The 22112-nt window shown below is 40.4% G+C and overlaps 1 protein-coding gene across 1 annotated transcript in view; it reads left to right on the top strand.

The window, feature by feature from the left end:
• The first annotated feature begins 4476 nt into the window (after positions 1 to 4476).
• Positions 4477 to 22112, top strand: part of sphkap (SPHK1 interactor, AKAP domain containing) — a 24900-nt gene continuing 7264 nt past the window's right edge. Inside the window, 7 exon segments of the mRNA XM_026340892.1 lie at positions 4477 to 4892; positions 7088 to 7190; positions 8510 to 8620; positions 18393 to 18452; positions 18825 to 18965; positions 20101 to 20368; positions 21511 to 22111. Of these exon segments, the coding sequence (XP_026196677.1) occupies positions 4714 to 4892; positions 7088 to 7190; positions 8510 to 8620; positions 18393 to 18452; positions 18825 to 18965; positions 20101 to 20368; positions 21511 to 22111 (1463 nt within the window). The 5' untranslated portion in view covers positions 4477 to 4713.

The raw sequence follows: 22112 nt of genomic DNA, 5'->3' as shown, positions 1-22112 counted from the left end.
CATCCACAGCTCAGTACAGTACATGCACTTGAGCCTGGGATGCAGAATGTTCCTGGTTCAAACCCTGTCAAGACGCCCCACGTTAGCTCCCCAGACACTGTATGTGACTGCCCACTGCTGGATAGGTGGATGGGTTAAAGGAGGACACATTTCATTGTAACATGTACATGTGACATATGACGAATAAAGGCTTCCTTCTATTATGTGAACTTCTCGTGTGTTTTATCTGAGAAGTTCAGACACTGTGGACTCTGCTTTTTCTCTCATTTCTTATTGAGACTTGTTGTTGACATTGGATGGTCAGGAGCACTCAATCCAAAAGAGCTCCTTCTCCAGGTCTTTATATTAGATAAATAGTTTCTGCTAAAGTTGTAAAGACTTTATGCTGTGGGCTATTGCCCTTTGAGTCTCGCAACCAACAAGCATATGTCTATATGCTAAATTTATCAGCACCAACCAAAGAAGGAAATGTATGGAGTCAATGATATGGAGAAGTTATTAGCCAACACTTGTTAATTAAATGCTGGTTATGTAAATAAGCAATATTATCCTTCAATGGGAGTCATGCTTCTGGCCATTTAGCGGCTTTAAGTCTAATAGTCCTAATAGACACTCTCTTTTAGCTTTTTTTTTGGTCTCTACCAACCATTGAACTACTGAGTGAAGTATCTTTTTCTTCAGCTATTAAACGTTCTATGTTCAAGATCAAGTTACAAACTGTCTGTGTTTATAGTCTTTTCTCTGAAAGCAGCTGCCTTGTACAAAACTGTACATTTCAGACACCAACAATGAGCTCAAACTTGCCGTAAAGCTGAGAGATCTTCGTGATCATTTTCAGTGGGTTCATTATTAGAAGTCACCGAATCACATTGTCTCATTGTTTTTTACGTTGTTACTCGAGGCTTTGTTATTATAAAAATACTGATTGTAGCTGCAATGACTATTGCAGAAACAATAGCGTTTATCATTTTAAGTAAACAGCTCTAATGAAGCTAATTCTGGTTTATTTTGCTGACCTGTTTAACTTATACATTTCTTTAAAATGTACTTCCAAAGATATGAGTGGGTTGATCTCCAGTCTTCCCTACTTCTCCACACTCTCAGTCAAATTGTGGCTTAACAAGCCAGTTAATACCTTCACTTAATGCCAGCCGGAAGATAGGATTGTCCCCTCAATCTCTCAGCATATTACGTCTTTGGTTTTTTCAGTCACTGAACTTCTCAGACTTCTTTTTGACTTTCACATTGTTGAATTTGACCTCAGTTGGGCTTATTTTAGACTTTATTGGTGATATTGGTGAAGTGGCTGGACAGCTCGTCCATCACTGTGGAATGGAAAACATAAGCGTTACATCTCAGTTTAACAGTATACATATTCTACCATATTCTGTAAATGTCTAAAACACAGCTTTACTTCAAGAATGTGTTGTTAGTATTCCAGTATAATACTGCTCAAACCAAAATGTGAACCAGGTCTGTGTATTTTTTCTGGCATGGCTACTGTAGCTGAACTGTTATTATCCAGATCAAAGCGGAGCACACAAACTGCAGGTAGAATTACAAACTGGTTCCCAAAGACTTATGGGCTTATTTCCTCACTAAGTCTTCACTGTGAACCCACAGGACCCCTGTGTCCAAGGTTGAACCCTTTTCACTCCTGATCCATAAATACTGATGAGCAATCTGTGCTTTCGTCTCCACTTTACTGGTCCTTCCTTCCTTTTTATTTTACAACGCCGTGCAACCTTTATCCAAAGAAACAGGAAGTTGACGGAACAATCGTGAAGACAAACATTATTATATATTGTATTACATTATAACTCCTTCTGCTGTTGGGTATTTAACAAGTGTAACCACTTCAGCCAGTGGTTTGTGTTGTATTTCTTGGTTGGCTTTCACTCATTTGTTATCAGTCTGTCAGCTCCTCTGAGAAACACAAAAACACACTGTTGCTATGCAACAACAACAAAAAAAAACCTGCTTCAAATCAGTTTGAAGCTGTGCGATCTTTTGCAGGAATAATTCAATGTTTAAATCTTCAAAACAATCAGGGCTGCATGCTGACTGAATGTTAAATACATGGATACCACACGTGGCTTTGGGAGAACTTTTACTTTCTCTTAAAAACGAAGTTGCTGGCATGGGGGAACCTCTTTGTTGGGCTGCCTTTTATTTTTGCCTGTTAGTGGGAGCATCACATAGTCTTGTGATGATTAAAATCTGCATACATTATCCACATCCATCTAACAATTTCAGAAATATGACCATATTAATAAAGAATAATATCAAACGCTTCTTTCTACAAACATTTTAAGCTTTGTGCTGATGCTCAAATACTTCGTGCTCTTAACTCTGATCTTGCATCTATATTTAGAGTGCAGGTGATAGAGGGGATTGTGGTTATGCTGTATTTGGGTCACATTTTTAAGGTCACTCATGCACACACCAAAATCTGAGAGAGGACGTGGGAGTTTCTTTTGTTTCTGTTGTGCCAAAACTAAAATACTCTACAGCTCCAATACTTTACTTCTTGTGCCTCTTGCACATGATTCTACCAAAATTCCTTATTTGAACAAGATTGCAACAACACAGATCAACTAAAATCATGCAGTAACCTACATCCTTTCTCTCAGATGTCATTTTTTCCTACTATCGATGAGTCCATAGCACACTCACATACACATTTCCTTATGTGCTTTTATCCAGAACATAGTCTTCTTCATAATGTATTTTTTTAGGATATGTTCTAAATATCCCATCCTTGTCCAAAACTGCAAAGCCAAAAACTTGTGCTTGTACAATAAACCTGTCTTTTCTCTCGTGTTAAAGAATAGATTTTGCTTTCTGTGCACCTCGTTTTTTTTTTTAGAAAATATTCAGCTGGAAAAAGTGTTTTCCTCTGCTGAGAAGCATGAAATTAGATGGTACTGTACAGCATGACCATGGAGTGCTGGCTAATGCAGGATTTTTACTATTTATATCAGAATCTGTAACGAGATTTGGGTGAAACTGGCTGAGATAGTCGAGCTCATATGCACAGTGAGGATGTTCTCAATGTATTATATTAATTGAAAGCACTCAAATGTTAGACAGCATTTTGCTTTCTTTTTAAATCTGTTATTAGGAGAAGGTCTAGCGAGTGTTTTGTAAACACGTGGATTCCCTGTGGATTGCATTTCTACACACTGTGCCATCACAGAAATTGGGTTTTGATATTGTTAGAAGTTGTATGAAAACAAATGGAGGAACATCTAGAGGGAGTGAAATCCCTTGTTAGCTAATAACAGCATGTAAAAATCTATCCTCTTTTAGGTAGAGCACATGCTGAAAACAAGCTTTGCCTTTGGCAGAAATGATCCTTTTTAGGGGAGTGAGGACGTGCACTTTGGCCATATACTCATCTCTCTCATGGACTCTTACAACCACACACACAGACACACTGTGTCATCAGGGCGCTGCTTTCTTGAATATCTACGACTTCTTGATTCTCTGCCCACCACTTTTTCTCCCCCCCCTGACTCAGTCCCAGTGAGGAAACAGAGAACTGAAGGTCACGACTCCTTTTACCCCCATCTGATTTTTGTAACCTCTCTAATGGATTACAGGGGGAATTCGAACCTGACTATCGGATATCAGAGAATGTAGATACTGTAGGCTCTCTTAAGATAAAAGTTATGAAGGCTACATGTACCTCGAGTGGCCTTTGGAAATCTGCTTCTTGCATTAGTTTCTTTATTTTCCAGCTGTAAACGGCATAATTATAATGCACTCTGTTCAAATGTTTGGTTAGTGTCTGCACTGTGACAATGGTGCATGACAATATCTTAAGTCACTACAGGTCACATGTGGTCTGCTTTCAAGGATTTGAAATGTTTCATGTGTTTCTTGCTTTGTAATTGTTGATTGTTGAGGCGTGAGAGGGAGGTCAGCCATAAAATCAGTTGTACTGTCCTTGTGTTGTTGTAACAATGGGTGGGACACCTGTCTGAACAGAGGAAACAAAGGCAGTGAAATTCACATCCAGCTGAAAAGCCGAGAGGGCTGTTGTCTGCAATTAAAAGAAGAAGAAGTGTCATATGAAAGTCGGAATTTCCTTTGGATAATGTGACTTGGAGGAGCAATTGGTTTCAGCTATGTCTTGGATTTATTTTTAGTTTACAATTGTAAAAAGCTGTTTAGTTTATATCTACTTAACGTAACTGTCTGTAGGCAGATTTGGTCAAACCAGTGTTTGTAGTTTGGCTCACCTGTTGTTGACAGGTAAACACACACTGTTGCTGATGAGTTAAAGGGACTCATGTCATGAAACTAAACAACTGTTGATATAAATATTTGTTTAGTACGTTGTCACCTGTATTAAACCTCCACTGTTGTTGTTGTGTGTTCCTCTTTGATCAGTGAATACAGTCGTTTTCAGGCATGTCTTAGCAAAATACCTTCACACGCTTGTAACTGAGAAATTGATGCTCTGTTGGGAGCTACGTACGTGTGCGCGTGCCTCCGTTCGTACGGATGCCTGCGCGTCAACATGCGCGCGCACAGTGCCAATCCATGCCCTCGCCTGCGTCGTGCAGCTCGTTAGTTTGATCCAAGCGGGGCTCCCGCGCCTGCACTCGGCACTCGTCGGACAGACGCGCAGGGCAGCTCGAGTCCATCAGTCGTCCTCCGGTCGCGGTGAAGCGGTCTGGGATTCCTTCAGTGTTCGGCCCGGGGATGCGCATCGGGACCGGAGAGTGTCCCGGGGACGATTACGCGTCGAGGCACTCTATGGTAGCTCTCCCTGTCCCCCTGCAGCCGCAGAGGAAATCATTTGGGGACAGTTTGGGTTTCTTTTCTTTTTTTTTTTTAAAAGACAGAATGGCTGGCGCAAAGTGCCTTCTGAAAACACCGAGGTAAGAGAGCGCCTAGTGTCCGAGGTGTGACAATGTCGAGCATTTGCGCACATTCAACAATTCTACATAGTCTCTATAGCTACTTATGTTGTCCATCTGTAATCTTCAGTGGGCGCTTCCACTTGATAGTGTGTTTGTTACAAATGGTGCTACTGTAATATTTTCCCTCCCATATAAATGTGCTGTGATGTTTGTAGCTTTTAAAATCATTTTACACATTCTCTAATGAAGGGAATGTGTAATTCCACTGTATATATGACCCTGTGATGAATCACAGCTCCTATATATATATGTATATATATATATATATATATATATATATATATATATATATATATATATATAATGTTTTTCTTTGTGAAAAGTGTGTCAGTGTGTGTTCAATGTTAAAAAAGCGCACTCAAATCTGTGCGGAGTGATGCAGCGGCTCTCACAGCAGACTGACAGTTTGTGTGGAGTAAACAAGATGATTCCGCTCGTCTGACCTGGCTGAGAGAAACGTGTGGCAGGGGAAGAAAAGTGGACAGCAGTCATGTTGCAGATAGAGATGCTTCGCTTTCACACTTCGCTGTGCTTCAGAAGGCTTTGTGCTCCTTCAGTTTTATTTGTGTTAGGGATCAGTTAAAGACTGATCTGCAACCTTCACAACTCACCACTTGGATCATTTTGTGCAGTTGAGAGCTTTTCAAAGCGCAGGTATCTGAAGGCTTTGAGAAGTTGCAGCAATGAACTGGTGTCAGGTGAAATTCTCAAACAGTCACTCGTGCAGGAAATTACACCTGATGTCTCAGGTGTTAATTGTGTCCTCACATCGAGTCGATGTGAGCTGGATATCCGGGGCTCCTGGAACACGGGAGCTCTCCAAGCTGTCACTCATCACCGCGTCGTGATGGAAAGGTTAAGTGCAAAGATTGGAAGGGAGGCTGCGTGTGACACATTTACCCCCCTGGTCTCGTTTTCTGCAAAGAAATGGTTCAACATGAACACAGAGCGTGTGCTGTTGTATTTGCTCAGCGTTCACTCTAGGATTCACTTCTCATTTACTACAAGCACCCCAAATATTTACAGCAGAAGCATTGTTTCTGTGTGTGTGTGTGTATGTTGGCTGGATGAAACACAGCAGCCTATTTAAAGCGCATCCTCTCCACTTATCTCCAGTACATCATCATCCCCCCACCCCCCAGCGTGTCTGCCCATTCACATCAAACTTACTTTCCCTGTGACAGTTATTTACGTCAGACGTGTTTATTAAATGCAAATAGATCCAGTTGTGTGTTCCCTTGGGTGTTTCCAAATGGAATGTTTTTAATTTGCTTTGAAATATGTGGATTACACGAAGAAGAAAAAAAAACTGCTGCTCCTATTTAAATATGCATCCCCAGCCTCTTTATTGTACAAATTGATCCTCATTAATGCCATTCCAGATAAGCTTCGATTTGGCTTATCTCACTGAAAGCACGCATGAAGGATAATGACGCCTTCCTAGGATTTCTGCGTTGTTTTTAGGCTACTCTGACAGACATTGCCATCACTCCAGTTTGTTGAATACATTTGTGTTATTGCAACAAATGATGCAAAGCAGGCACAGTTTCTAAATTGATGTCTTACAGCAGTATGTGTGTGGCATTAGTTTGTGTTTTACATATAGACTTCTTGATCAGTCTGCAAAAGCTGCATTTCACTAATGGGCCCAATGTGCAGTTGGCTTTACCCTCTCGCTAGGAAGCATGTGTGTGGTGAATATGTTTATTCTATGCTACAGTGGCTCCTCTAACAATAATGTGGTAAAAGGTATTGAATTCCTGAGACCAACCCCCAAAACTCTTAGCACTCGTCAATAAATTATGGGGAATGTCACCTTGGTTGCCGATAAATGCCTGCACATTTTAAGTGCTGCCCCTGGTGCATTAGAAGCGGTCCTGACCCCATCTTGGGAGTCTGGGAATGATAAAGGTGAAGTGAATATTTTCAGCTCAGGATGACGAAATAAATCTCCTGTCTGATAATAGCTGTCTGGTTCATTTACAGATGGAGTGCTGCAGATGTACAGTATAAACAAATGTGACAGGCAATGGACTGAGCCAGTCGGAGCGGACATAACCTGTCCTTACTGATCTCCGAATGAAGAGAAGTGTTGAGCAACTGACAAGAACGTGCTCTGACAAAGTCAACTCTGTGCCCTCTTTGCCTTGCAGTAACTTCCAGTCGTCTGCCATGTTCGAAGGCTCTGAGTCTGTCGAGGGGGAGGGAGGCAGCACAGACAGCACAGTGGCCTCGTCCATCAGCGCCTGTAAAAAGGTAAAAACAAAGCAGTGTCTCGTGTGTTTGTGTTGGGATGGAAGCGGACATCTAATCCCCCGTGTGTCCTCCGTCTGTCTATCTGCTGTATGATCACCTGCCAAACAACTTTCGGTGGGTTTTCTCTGTTCTGCCTGTGAACCTATCCGTCACACTATGTCTAACACAACAGCAGCTCTGGATTCTTCTTTTACAAGGTTATAATTTCTCAGTTTGTGTTGAAGCGATCAGAAAGGTGATCACAAAACATTAGAAACACCTCTTGGTGAGGTGCACCACCCACTATTTTAGCAATAATAACCTTGTAAAAGTAGAATTCATGGCAGGTTGTGCAGGTGTACCTATTAAAGTGGCCTGTTAGTGTATCTGTTTATGTGTTTTCAGCAGTGCAAGAGATTTTCATTTCCTTCTCCAGGGTGCTAGTGACACCCAGGGGTTGTGTAATAAGGGACTGGCAGCAGCCCAGTAGATTTATCATCTCCCAGTGTCAGACAGACAGAAGAAGAAATGGTACAGATCAGTGGGCTGAGGTGGAGACTAGATTGAATTTCCTTTTCGTGGGTGTGCAGGTATATTCGTCTGCCTTTCTGTATATGTATATGTGCAGGTGTATGATCCGAGTTTGGCTGCTGCTTGTGCTCTTAACCAACTTCGACTTTAGAGGAATAAGGTGAAGCCTTTCTTATAATTAGGCCTTGGGCTCTCCTGACCTGTGCCACTAGTCTTTGATATGATCACTCTCAGTGAGATCAGCTGAGTCTACGTCACCTTTACCTGGCCGAGGGCCTGCACAGATGGTCTGTTCCTCAGGGTGCAGGCATAAAGGGTTATGATTGTCACTAAAAATACACAGTGAGAACAAACAGTGCACACACACAGTATCCATCATGAGAAAATAATTGCGTAAGAATTATGTTATTTATAGCGTGGGATTTTAATCTTTTATCTTTCACTTCAGTAGCACTTCAATAAATCTAAATACACCATACGGTCAGAATCCTATCAGTGCTTTAGGTTATCTTCAGTTTCATCCTTGTAAATAAATTGGCTTTGTAATCATCATCCTAAAAGCTTTAATAAAATGTTGCTTCAGTAGCTGTGGTGTATACAGTTAAATGGACAGTTTCTGGTTAGCTGACAGATTATTGATCCTGTGCTGTTCACACTTATCCTGAAATAACGGTTTTAGAGAAAGGTCAATTGAGCCCATCAACCTGAGGGGGAAACAGAGACTGGAGATAAAAGTGAATGGATGGCTCAGAAGGTGTCCCAGTGTGGCATGATTCTGTACCTGAACAGGGTTTATCTGTGTGCTGCAGGTGTTGTGCAGTAACAGCGTGCTGGATTCGTCCGAGTACTGGCTGAGGAATGAGAAGGGTCTGTGCAGACTGGGCCTGCTGGACGACGACACGGAGGCCGGCTGCACCATGGTGAGTAGCATACTGCAGATGATGAAACACGCGCACCCTTTTGGCAACAAAGATGGACCGACTCTAGCGCAGACTCCTGAAGCTGCGTGATGCATGTTTGTCAAATGACAAAGAGAATTTTTTAGACAGAAATGATCACTTCTCTTCAGATCACATCCAGAAACTCTCTTCTACAGGAAGGACTGTGGTGATAAAGACAGTGAAAATGTTATTTGAGGCAGGTTGTTGGTGCTAGTTGGTTGGACAGCTGTTCACTCTTAAGGTTCGATGTGACTCTTATTGTGTTGAGACAACATGTTGACAAAATAGATATATTTATTAAGTTTATTAGGTTGTGCAGCTAAAAATATGATATATTTCTTTACTATGTCTCTTGACAACAATGAAGAAATAAGGTTTGTGTAAGGATACACCTGATATTCCCAGCATAGCCACAGTTCTTCACAGCTTATGAGCGCAAGCGCAGTTAATGCCATTATTAGAACAGGAAAACGTGCCAGTGCCCAAAGTTTCTATCCTGGTACATTATATGTGGTATTTTCAGGGTCTCCTTATCTTCTACTCAGCTCATGCTGGGATGGATTTAGCAGAATTGCTAATCTTGAAACACCAGGATGAAATTATGATGCCTGTTTGTGCTGGCATGGAGACACTGAGACTTTTTGATTCTAGCTACTGAGCTTTTGTCTCTAAGCTTATGTCTCTTATCAATAAGTTTCTGAAGTGTTTCTATTCTTTATGAAGAATTATTACATACTTAAAGAACATTTTCCACAAACTCCATCCAGGTCTGCAATATAATTTCATTTTTCCAGGTCCTTCACATGTTCTCATGTTTCATGGCAGTGGTGGGCGGCAGCCAACATTTCAGGCCAAGAAGTATCAAATGCCTCAACACTGGCAGCAGAGTAAAATAACATAGTACATAATTACACATCTATATAGCGCAAGTAATTGTAGAATATGAGATTTAGTGATGATATTCACAGCAAAGTATGTGTTTGGACAACAAAAAATATTGTTTGGGCAAAGATGTTGAAAAATTAAACACATCAAGGGAATAAACAAAATATTAGCCTTTGAGACATATAGAGGACAAATATTCCTAATCTTCTCTGTCCCTCAATTCTGATGCATCACCTGTGATCACTTATTCATTTTAAATTTTAACTCGAGCATGAATTGCATTCAAGATTTACATCTGTCACTCAATAAAAGGCAGTAGTCAGTTTAGAGAAATGGTAGGTGTTTAATCCTTAAGGTGTATCAGATCATCTTAAAACAGGAGCGGTCATTTATTTTTATGTCATTATAAACTTCTCAAGGCTCTAAATAAAGATCAAACCAAGAATATTTTAATGGGAGATGAGGTTTAACAAAGTGCCCCCACTGCAGACGTGCCTTATTAAAGAAAGTATCTCAAATACATCAACACAGCCTGTCTAATAACACCCTCTCAAAATGAATGACATGTTCAGCCTCACACCCATGAAAACCCAATGTTAGGTCTGCATCTCTTATATCAGTTTTCTCACCTTTACCTGTAAATTACCTTCTGTGCTTCCTCGTTTTCAAGTTTTTAGGTTTTCCTGAAATCATACCTGTAGCAGGGCTGTCGCTGAGTTGCAACCCACACCTCACTGATCACAGCCTCAACTTAGTGATCCAGGTTTAATTAAAAGAGCAGCGGGGTCAGTGTCACAGACGCGGATTAAGTCTGGACCTTCAAAAACCTTTCCTCACGCTGAAGTACGATACAAGTGCAGCCTCATAGAGCTGCTGGCAAAACTGCAGACTAGTGCTGTTATTGATACTTTTGCAGCTCACTGCTCCTTTATTGCAGTTTATGTTTTAGTGGGAGGTCTCGAATTATAAATCAATCACCTTAACGCGGATTGAAACCTTATCTAAATGATGCTTGATTAAAATTTCCTGCAGCTTGTCTTCACCACAAAATCTTTACTTACGTAAAAGCTACTTTTATTTTTAATCCCTTCGTCATGGACTGTAGCCGGTACAGAATAAATGCCAGCAACGCCTAAATTGTTTTGACATTTTTTCCCCATATTTCTCCCCAAAACATGCCTCAAGTGTTTGACAATCATCACCAAGGTAACAGGTATAGCAGTAATTTAGCAGAGAGCACCATTCTCACACCCATATCGCACCTCGGAGTGTGAGCAGCCGTGTGCTGAATTGAGTGTTCCTGAAACCCCCATACACCAGCTGTATTATCTAGGACAAGATGTAGATAACACTCAAACAACTTGTGTGTGAGTTCTACACAGACAGTTTTGGAATAATTGATGCGACTCACAGCATGTACCAATATAAGTTGCTGAAGAGCCAACGGTGTAAAGACAGTACTTTTCCAGTATTTTTCTAGTCCAGTACAGAAAAATTAGGCTTTACCTTTAATCACGTTCCTAAATGAAATGATATATTTGTGACGAGTGCCAACTTGAAAACAAAGGCGTCAGTCATGGCGCCCTTGTCTCTGCAGAACAGGCTGCTTCTCGAGCTCCTACCTGAGTTTGGGATTATGCGGACAGCTTTACCGCCATTGTTCTGTTGGGAGAAGTAAAAATAAAAACAGCTTTATCTTCACATTCGTAGTTTAAACCAGACAATGCTCGTTTGTTTTCATTACCGCGTCTGTCTGTTTTCTTTGAATCTGAAGGAACTTTATTGGGAGCGTGAACAGATGCGGCACCCTCCCGCAGCATTGCTCTCGGACTCTGACTTGACAAATTGCTCCTCCGATTCGCAATTCTCATCCATAGTTTACGTGGCCGATCCATCAAACAGGAGCCTATGATTGATGACACTGTGAGAAATAAATTCTGCTGCCCTGGCATTAACTGTACAGCAATACAGAAAGAAGGGTGTGAACAAAGTGAAAGAGAAGAGGATGAAAGAATGAGCGTTAATCCAGAGATAGTAAGAGGGATGGCCATAAAACCACGCAAAAATGTTGGAAACTGTCGGTGGAGTCTGGCACAGAAAGACACAGACCACAGAGAGGATTCAATTTTCTTATTGTTCACGTTTGTAGTTTTAAATGACCAACACAATAATGATATTGATGAAGTCAGTGGGCTTTGGTTGACAGTAAAAACAACATGCTCTCCTTTTTTTTGAAGCTGACTAATTAGAAATCTAATTTGAATCATTCAAATGAGCCCATCAGTTTGAGTTTTCTAAGAAATGTTTGTCATAGAGTAAAAAAAAGGTGTTTACATACTCAGCAATAGTCCAAAATAGTGAGCGCAGAAAACCGAGCTAAATAAAAGATAAAAGCTTTGGATTTGGAGTGTTTTCGCTCCGTCATCCACCTCTGGCTGCATCATGTTGTCACCTTTGATCACTCACTCATGTTTTAATGCATGAAGTCGCAGAGAAGTGTCATGTTGCTCTGATAGTCACACTGAATTATATCACACCCCTGAAAGATTTGACAGGGTGAGCATTTTAAAGAAAAAGACAGTACCTAATTTCTTTTCTTTGCAAGGAAAATACTGTAGTTACACAATCTCTATGTTTTATTTCTCTTAAATTATGTATTTTTTCAGCTTCTGAGTATGCTATTTAATTTAAAACAAATTCTACATACTGTAATAAAAGCCACTTTGAAGAAAAAAGAAAATTTTACTTGTATATAAGAACTGCAAAGAGAAGCAGTCCTATCGGAAAGTCCTCGTTGTCCCTCCTCAACACTGTCCACTGCACTCTTTTTTATCTTCCTGCTTTGAACCTGTAGTCCCTGGAGGAGAGTGATCTATTATCCATTCATCACTAGATTCAAACACTTCACACTTGGGCAGTGTTTGGTGTCCTGACCTGTCTCTTCGAAGCCCAGAGAGAAGCAGAACAGAATAAATATGCCGTCAGCCACAGCAGGAGCATTGACTTACAGCAGGATCAGAGCAGGAAGAGAACCCTTCTGCTTCCTTTTACAGTAAACCTAAACCCAACCTTAACCTAAACCTCTTTCACTTCTTACTTTGGGACAGTTTGAGGATCTACAGTCTATGGTGCATGGTCGTCATCTAAAGTGAGGTCTCTGTTAACAGTAGAAGCACTTGGATGGGTAATACTACATACTATGAGCTGACAGGAAGTAGATAGAGTCTATAGTGTAGGCAAGGTTGGAAGAACATGAGATAGGGCCCTGTTGCAAGTGCTGTTGAAGATATAACTCAGTGACTTTATAGCTGTAGAAGAATTATTGACTTCTATAATACAAAAGGTAAAAGGCTACCAATTAATCTCAGAGTTTAAATATTAATGAGTCTGTGAAGAAATGCTGTATAAATGCAGAACATTAGTAAAATGGCTGCTGACTCACATCTAAAATGTTCAATAATAATAATGAAAAAAGAGTTGCAGCTAAATGTTTAAAGGAATCACTGGATATAGTTACCATCTCTGTTCATGAGTCTAGAAAACACATCCAATGGTTTATGTTTGCATGAACATGGTGATTATAGCAGCACGCTGTGGAGGAAGCCACTGCTCTGCAAGCAGTCGCAGCCCAGACTTCAACCCAACACAGCTGCTGTAGAATGACGTCCTGAGAGCCAACCATAGCAGAGTTTATAAAGTATTAAATAAAATCTCTTAATGTGAAGTAACTGCAGCCGCAGATAAATGTGAAAACCAGCGCCATTCCACGTGAATATATACAGTCCCCAGAGATACTAGACACCCTCTGTTTTTTATCATTCGCCATAACACATCCACATTTTTCATGTCTTGAAAAGAAACGGACAGCATTGGCTTCTTGATGTTCTCTTTGGCCCGAGGCTCCAAGCTGAGCATCTCACAGCCAAACACTGTGTGTGTGTGTGTGTGTGTGTGTGTGTGTGTGTGTGTGTGTGTGTGTGTGTGTGTGTGTGTGTTCACATCTGTATTCAAGAATGGTATTTCCTACACATCTTACTGTTAGCAGATAAATAGGAAGTAGTTCAGCAAGAGGTAAAAAGCCTCAATGTGCAGCATATAGAATTCCTTCATGTGGGTTTTCTGTTATGCTTCGTGAACAGTTGATGTTGTGCATTTTATCAGCACATACTTAAAATTATGAACACAACAGGAGGCTCTTTATAGTCATCAGTATGTGAGATCTGCATGCACCAACACTGTATAGCTTGTGGGTCGCATTAGAAAATTAATATGGCAGAGTCACTGAGCATTCACTTGAAGTAAATTAGAATTAAAATTAATTAAAGTTGCCAGACTTTGAGATCAGTCAAAACACAACACAATAGAGGAGGCTATATTTGGTTTGGTGATCTCAGAGTGAGAATAAACCCTTGTTTGAGGCAGCATTATGCACATTAGCAAGTTATCTCAAATCTGCTAATTTAGGACAGTCAGAGAAGGCAATGACAGTAGTGAGGCAGGAGTAAAGGAACTTAGATAGAAGTCGAAGCCCTTATATAACTCAAGTTACTTTTTTATCTCAGTCATTTCTTAGCATAGCAATTTTAATTGTTGCTTTTGCAGAGAGAGGCAACATACAAAACATGCACACATTAATATGAAGTATGGTGTACGACAAAAATACAGTTTTAAGGCATGAAAAAGAGCAAAGAAGAAAAAAAAAGAGCCACTGTAAGAAAAAAAAAAAAGAGGCAGAAGGACTAAGAGCAGCAGCTGTGTGTGGGAGGACCAGAGTAGTGAGCAGAGAGCGAGGGCTGCTGAAGAGAAATGAAGCTTTGATGGACAAAGGACAATGAAATGTTTGTAAGGATTTCTTATGTTGACCATGTCTGTGCACATACAGCGATATTTTACTGAGACTGTGGAGAAGTATCTGCATAAGCTCTATTTTTGGGTGAAAGAAAGAAAACTGCCTGCTTGACACATTTTTTTGGTATGTCCAAGGCCAAATAGGATTTTATTCATAAATGAGTTGCGACAATTGAATCTGTGTGTGTGTGTGTGTGTGTGTCTGTATTGTTAGGTCTCAGACACATATGCTGTGCGTCTAAAAACCAGGTAGACAGTGGCTTTTTCTATTGGGTTTGCAGATCAGCACCACCACAGAAAAGTGACATTTTCCCTGTTTAAGTCCAGTTTTTAAAAGATAACAATAAATATATAAAGTGTTAGAACTCATAATGCACAGAATCTGAACATTTACTCACATGCACAGTATTACACCACTTATGCAGGCCAAAGTACATCCATAAATATTATGCAGTTGGAGAAAAAATATGATAATTAATTAATCACACAGTTAATTGTGTAATAATCTAATATGTCTGTCATGGATTATCTTCACACACACGCTGTATTCTTATCAACTCAAAAAAGGAGTGAGAACATGTAATGGTCTTTGTTCCGTGAAAAGATGCCTCTTAAAAGAAGTGTTTCGGTTTAAATGGGTCACAAGGGTTTCTTTACAAAACGAAATTTCAAGTGTTGTAATAGATAAACGTGAGCTCAGCAGGGTTTTTATCAATAGCACTTTTAAGACTTAACATCTGTGTTTGTTTTGACTCGATACCCTGACAAAATGGTGGCTACTCATGGTCCAGTTACTAGCTTTTTCTGGAGCTTTCACTTTTAAAAACAAAAGTTGGAACGGGTTTGCACGTAAACAGCTCCATCCATTGACATAAACTGTGTTATTGCCACGTCTGTGTTGATCATGACACACATTGACTCAAATGCATTTCTCCTCTAGAGAAACATTGTAGTATATATTTTAAAAGACCTGCGTTATTTGATTCTATGTGCTGAAAGGGGCAGCTGGAGAAGGTCTTTAGTGAACATCTTCATGTGCAGAGAAACACTGAAGCATGAGGATAATCAGACACATTTAGTGTAAGTAATTGAACCTTGATGTTGGGATTATTTTGTCAAACTACTATCACACTATAATTTCTATTTGGGCCAAGATCAAAAATAAAAATCAACCAATCTAAATACTTAAAGGATCAAACAGCAGCATCTAAGCTTTTTATTCTATTGTGTCTTTTAGCAGGAGTCTCTGAAAGTCCCCAAGAGATCCTTCATGTTATCTTGTAGAAACACTAATTCAATGATTCCCATTTTTCTAAAGGCGACGCTATTCCATTGCTGCCTTTTGCCTCTGAGGCCAAATGGTCCATCAGCACAGCTGGTCAGCGTCACCCTCAGTTTCACTTTAGTCGGCCGGGCTGATGTTGAGCACAGCTGCAGAGCTACATGAGTTGAGTGGCCAGTGATGCGAGAGAGCTTGGAGAGACTCTGCTGCAACTCTAGTTTGGATGCAGCCAGACGCACTCAGAAAGTACTGCTGTTGTTTATGTCAAGTTTGCTGAAATTAGAAACACTGTTCTTCAGAAAAGTGCTTAGGTTATCGAAGTAACATAACAATAATATGATGTTTAAATTCAGTAGCTACTCAGGAAGTATCGTGACCTTGTACAGCAGTATCAACCTAAAAGGTAATATCAGTCTGTCTGTGTTTACGGCTTGTTTCTGCTTCACTCGGGGACCAAAATAAACAAAACATACACAATTCTTCATCTGTTCTTAAGAGATTCTAGACCAGACGTCCCTCTGATTCCCAGATTTAGACCAACTGCCTCGTGGCTCTCACATCTTATGGGGTTAAATTGCCTCAACCTTTCTCAAGGTCAAAACCGTGGATCACTTGCCTCGCTTTTTTCCTCTGCGTGTTATTTGCAGGCAATGTGTTGGCAGGCGAGGGAAGGTGTTGTCGCTGCTTTTCTAGGATGGTTTCCAGCATTGGTGCAAGTGAATGCCGAGGTGCTCCTGAGCAAAACCTCCTGTTCTTTTCTCATGATATGGATAGAAACTGTAAGCTGTTATTTAACAAATTAGGAGTCTTGTTTGTACGTGTAGAAGCCTGTACGGTATCTGCATCCATATGCAGAGCAATATAAAGTGAAAATCCATTATTCCAAAGATAGTATCTAGTGCACTGTCGAGTGACTATAAATAGAATTTGAAGGGCTTTTTTGTAATCAGGCCATCGTCTTTGTTTTCAGTCAATGGTGCAGACTAATATCAGGTCTTGTGTGCATATAATTGACATTTAACAGCTAAAAAGGTCCTCATCCCACTCACTAAACTGATCTGAACCACAAACAAGCACATAAACAGTTTCCACTCCACGGTGAATGGATTGCTGTTATTTTGAGGGAGCGCTAACAAAGCAGCAAACCTCTTGGTCTTCACATAAATGCTGTAGGTGAAACAAGCAGTCTGTGAAGGGCGGGAGAGAGGAAAAAATAAAACGTGTTTGATTTGATCAGGGTGAGATATTGTCAGCTGTCACTGACTTCACATTTCTACTAGACTGACTCCATTTTCAAGCAGCAATTTTCATCACATTAGACTTCATGGGTTTGGAAATATTATGTTTGACTGCAGGATGCCAGATTAGAGAAGAGGGAGAATGTGCTGCATTACAGCTTCAGCTGAAGGACATTTCGGCTCATTGTGGCTTTTCAGGCCGATTTTGTTGTTTCCTGATATTGCTCCTTCTTAATCTTAGCTTTTAAGTTGACGATGCAAAGGAAAGGAAAAAGAGGAGAAGTCGAGCAATTACAGCACCATTTTAAAATCTAAACTCGTGCGTATGTTGACCCAGTTATTGCAGCTAGAAAACAGACAAGACACGATTTAAAAAAAAGGATCCACCACACATAGACATTGATACTTAGGGTATTGTGGTGCCTGTAAACGTTACATGACTTTATGGAAATATATCTATATAAATCATGAACAGCATCTGTTATCTCACCTGCGTCGAGGTTGTTAGAAGGCTGGCAGCATGAGACAAGAACACCTCACGTAGTTCAAGGGAAATGATTTCAAACAGCGATGTGTGTCAAGATGTGATTATTTGAGACTCTGTTTTGCAGGTCTAGTGAGAGGGGGGGGGGGGGGGGGGGTAAGAGAGCAGTGGGTAGAGCAGATACAGAGATGGCAGGGGTAAAAGACACAGCAGGATCCCACCTGTGCGTGCTTTGCATTGAGAAGATCGAGTGTGACTCACATTACGACAAGGTTTGATTAGTTATGACAAGCATGGTAGCATTTAGACATATGTAAAAATCTATGGGTTCATGAGACAAAAATATCTTTTCTCCTAAAGTCTTTCACATAACCGTAGACACTAACACACACACACACACACACACACACACACAGAGTCTGGGTGCTTAAGTGGGAGCTAACCCCTCCTCACAATTGCTGTGCGTTATCCGTTTAGCCACACAGGCTCTGCCAACTTCAGTCAGCGGCTGCGTGTTGTCGTGTCAAACAATAACCACTGGACAGTCCCAGAGTCCCGGCACTGACATGACGACTCCATCACAGACCATTGAATCGACAGCCAATGGTGAAAGTAGGTGAGCTGGGAAGAGGCGCAGAGGCAGCAGAGAGTGAGACGAAGGGAACGGGAAGTGGGAAAAGGGAGGCAGAGAAATCACTGCTGGTTCAGACTTGCTGTTGGCAGCTCCTGCAGAAGAGAAAGAAGCACTCTTCAAATGACAAAGACAGTGCCCTATACAGTAGCTACAGTATAGTTTATCCAGACACAATACAATAACGGGTGTAGTTTCAAATAATTTCAGACGATTTGTGACAAAGAAGCAGCAGTGGCAAAGGCAATGCAGTAACTTTACAATAACAACACGAGCTTTATCACATCAGCCATCTGGGACAACTACTCTTACTCTTACTACTCAGCTTTTTGTGATCTAATCTTTCCATTCCTACTTTAATACTATATTCCTCTTTCTATTAGATCTGTTTTGTGAATGTGGACCCTCAGAAAACGGACTGTCGTGACGACAAATGCATCAAGGTGAGCTCATCCACATTAATTCCTTCCCTCTTGTCCCTCCTGCCTGCTCCCCTTTTCTTTCCCGCCCACTTTTCATCTCTCAGGAGTTCATTGTTTTTCCACATATAAACATTGGCTCAGTTGCCATGGATTCAAGATTATTACCCAGAATTAGAGGGTTGCTTTTAGATAATATGCAGATTTTGCAGCTGGTGGCAGCTGCGGTGGGTGATCAATAATCTTTCCACAAGGCGCAAGACTCACGGGATTTTAAAATTATGTGCCTCATACTCAGAACACCTTATGTTCAGTTTTGAAGTCACTTGAAGTTTTTGTTGTTGTTGTTGTGGTTATAATCTAGCATTGTTTCCTTGCCCTGCATGTCTCCTGCAGAAACTGGCATCAGTGTCTCCAGATTTGCCAAAGCTTGTTGAATTACTGACTGTCCACCAGCCGAAAGAAAATGAGATCCTATTGCTCGGTGGCCTAGAAGCCTCAGACACTTGCCAAACACACCCACACTACTCCTCCCAGGTGAGTTTGCATCTTCAAATTCTTGCAAGCATTTTCAGCCTTTGAATTAACTGGCCTGAAGTACGAGGCAGAGTGTGAGCTGTACTTTCTTTTGTGCAGCAAATTCATGTGATTACATTTGAACCTCCTGTGCAAGCAGAAATCCACAGAAGGAAGCACATTTGTTGTATCTAGTATTCTCATCCATTCCCTGTGATAAAAAGGTCTCAACTTGCACAGCACAGCACCTTGCATTACATAGAAAGACAATATTTGCATGTGCAGGAAATAATACTTCAAAAGAATTTTTACAGAATACATTGATACTTTCAACAGAAAAATGTAAACAAAAAAAATACAGCAGCTAATTATATATCTGTTCAGCTTCATTTGTATTTATCTAATAACCGTTATCTAATACGATACAATACAATTTGGCTCCTCCTCCATAAGGAGGAAGACTTTTAGCACATGAACTTTTTTTAAGATGTTTGAGCTGTGGCCCAGAACAGACAAAGGAGGGAAAATTTAGTATTTTCACATTTCACTTTTGAGGCTGACTCTCTGCTTTGTTAATACGTGTTAGTATTAACATGAAAAACTGTTGGTTAAAGCTAAATAAAAATTTCAAATATATAGCTATCTAAAATAACCTAACTACTTGAGACATTGCTACTCAATTAATCATAGATTACATGGAACCTTTAAATGGTTGCAATCTGTAACCTCTCCACTAGATGCCACTAAATAATTTAATGCTGCACCTTTAAATTGCAACGCTCCCTTAAAGCCACTGATCAGCTCTCAGTTTTTGCAGCTCCTCAACTACATCGCTGTCAATTAATACACAGCCTGAGGAACATGCAAACACCTATACTTGGAAAAGCAGGTTCAATGACATAATAACTTATTGAATAAAAGTAAGGAAAGCAGGCGTTGGTACTACATAAACTCACCAACTCCAATAATCTATATAACAATAATACTAATAATATTAATAATAGTTTTATAAGCTATAATAATATGTAAGTATTTAATATATAATAATTTCTGTTCTGTTAATTCTTAATGTCTAGTTTTGTGTGTTAATGCAGATATACAGTAGATATATAATGTGTACATATCTTTGTGTGTTATTTGTACATATTACATTTAGGGCGGGCAGCAGCAGAGAAGTACAGGCGTGTGCCTGGTACAGTGTTCAGGGCAAAGACGCTTCCCCCAACCCGGCAGCATCATCTTTGAAATAAACAAGTTCCTGATTGGTCTGCAGTGGGGAAAGGAGCGGCAGCATCAGCAGTGCCGGGCAGCAGGGCAGAGGGTTGATGATGACACCAATCGCTCCATCTCTTCTATAGAAGAAGACTTCCTGACTGCCTCTGAGCACCTTGGCGATGACAGTGAGGACGACGGCTTCAGAAATGGTGAGCTCCATTGTCTGTGTTTGTGTGGTTATGTGGTTATGTTAGTTCGATGTCTCAAAAACTGTAAGGGCCCTGAACAAATTATAAATTTTTAACATTAGTTTCTTAATATTTTAACCTTCTATGTTTTATTACTGTTTTCTTTTGCTATAGCTACATATGTATTATGCGATTGTCCATCCCTGCTTATATTTTGATAGACATTAAGATCATGACTGGTTTTAATATTAAATTGGATAAATTCCTTGTTAATAATCATGTAAACATTTAGCTGTTTTGCACTGATGCAAGCCAAACATATAATAATCAACATCTATTTAATGACAAAAATCATATTTCCCTTTCGTCCACTTTATCTTCAAGTCTCACTAATGTTGTTGATTGCTGTCCATTCAAAAACATTATAAATTAAGACTTTGACTGCATACTGTGCAGCATGATTTATTCCAATGGCATCTTTTTTTCAGCAAATAAGGAAGCAAACAGACAATTTTATCAAGTGGAGCCTCCATCTGCATCTTATCTGCATCTACAAATGCAGATATGTTTACATATTTAGGCCTTTATCAGAAATAAGACGTCAGCTCTACACTGAGTTAATAAAATGTTCATATTGAGATAATTACTGTGTGTTGCTGGTCTATTAGCTCACTAAATGGTAAAAGGTGAAGTAATGGTCCTACTTCACTATTTGTCTCTACTTTACTGTGCGTGTACAGTTGAAAACATTGTTTTAGTCAAGTTTGTTTTTATTAAGCAGAAGCACAAACAAGTTTTAAAAAACTAATAAAACATACTGAGTAGAATTAAATACTGTTTTTCATTTTGGTTTTGCAGCAATAATACTTCTGTAGAGTACTTCTGGGAGTTCTGTAGCAAGTACACTAGATAGTGACTGAGAATGTATAACACAAAAGACTGACACACATCTGCTGAATTGTAATAAATCTCTGAAATTTTGCCCAACGTGAAATTGAATGAGACAAACGAAAAAAATAACTCAGATCCAATATTCAATGAAGGGTAAAACTGGGTAATATTCCACTCATGCAGTGACACAGGAAACTGATTGAGGTGCTTTGTAATCAGTGTGGACATTTTCCATTCCCCGTCTCTCTTTTTTTTTTCCTGTCTCTTCACAGAGCCAGAGAACAGTGACCTGGCAGAGAGCTTGGTAGAGGTTGCACAGAAACACTGTGTCAGACTTGCATGTCAGAGGGGACAGCTGGCGCATCATCAGAACAGGGAGGATGCTGGGGTTAAAAAGGAACTGCATCAGCAGGCAAGTCTTCATACTAAGGAATCGGCTGGTCACTATGCCACCAACCTGGCTGAGTCAGTACTGCAGGATGCCTTCATTCGCCTCTCTCAAGATGAAACCTCTTTTGTCTCTGAGGCTGCTGTCAGTGTTTCCCTTGCTAGTCATCCTTCCAATTCCACCGGTCTCTCAAAGACCAAAGAGTGCACCCAACAGCGTACCTGCTCTTTTGAACTTCCTAAGATTGTTATAGTTCAAAGCCCAGACAGTTCAGACGTGGCTGCAGAATGGCCTGAGACTCAGGTGTCCCATGTGCCAGAGCAACATATCACTGCCAAAGCCAGAGAGATGCCAGAGAATGGGACACACACTCACATTCCCCACCAGAAACATGTAGAGGTGGCTTTAGCCTGTGCCGCCAATGTCATTGGAACCATTACTGCCCCAAAGCTGACAGAACAGCTCAACATGGAATCTGCTTCAGAT

Source organism: Anabas testudineus, chromosome 13 (assembly GCF_900324465.2).
Source record: "Anabas testudineus chromosome 13, fAnaTes1.2, whole genome shotgun sequence".
Taxonomy (NCBI): Eukaryota; Metazoa; Chordata; class Actinopteri; order Anabantiformes; family Anabantidae; genus Anabas; species Anabas testudineus.
The sequence above is the reverse complement of the archived record's forward strand: the minus strand, read 5'-3'. Positions and strand labels throughout refer to the sequence as shown.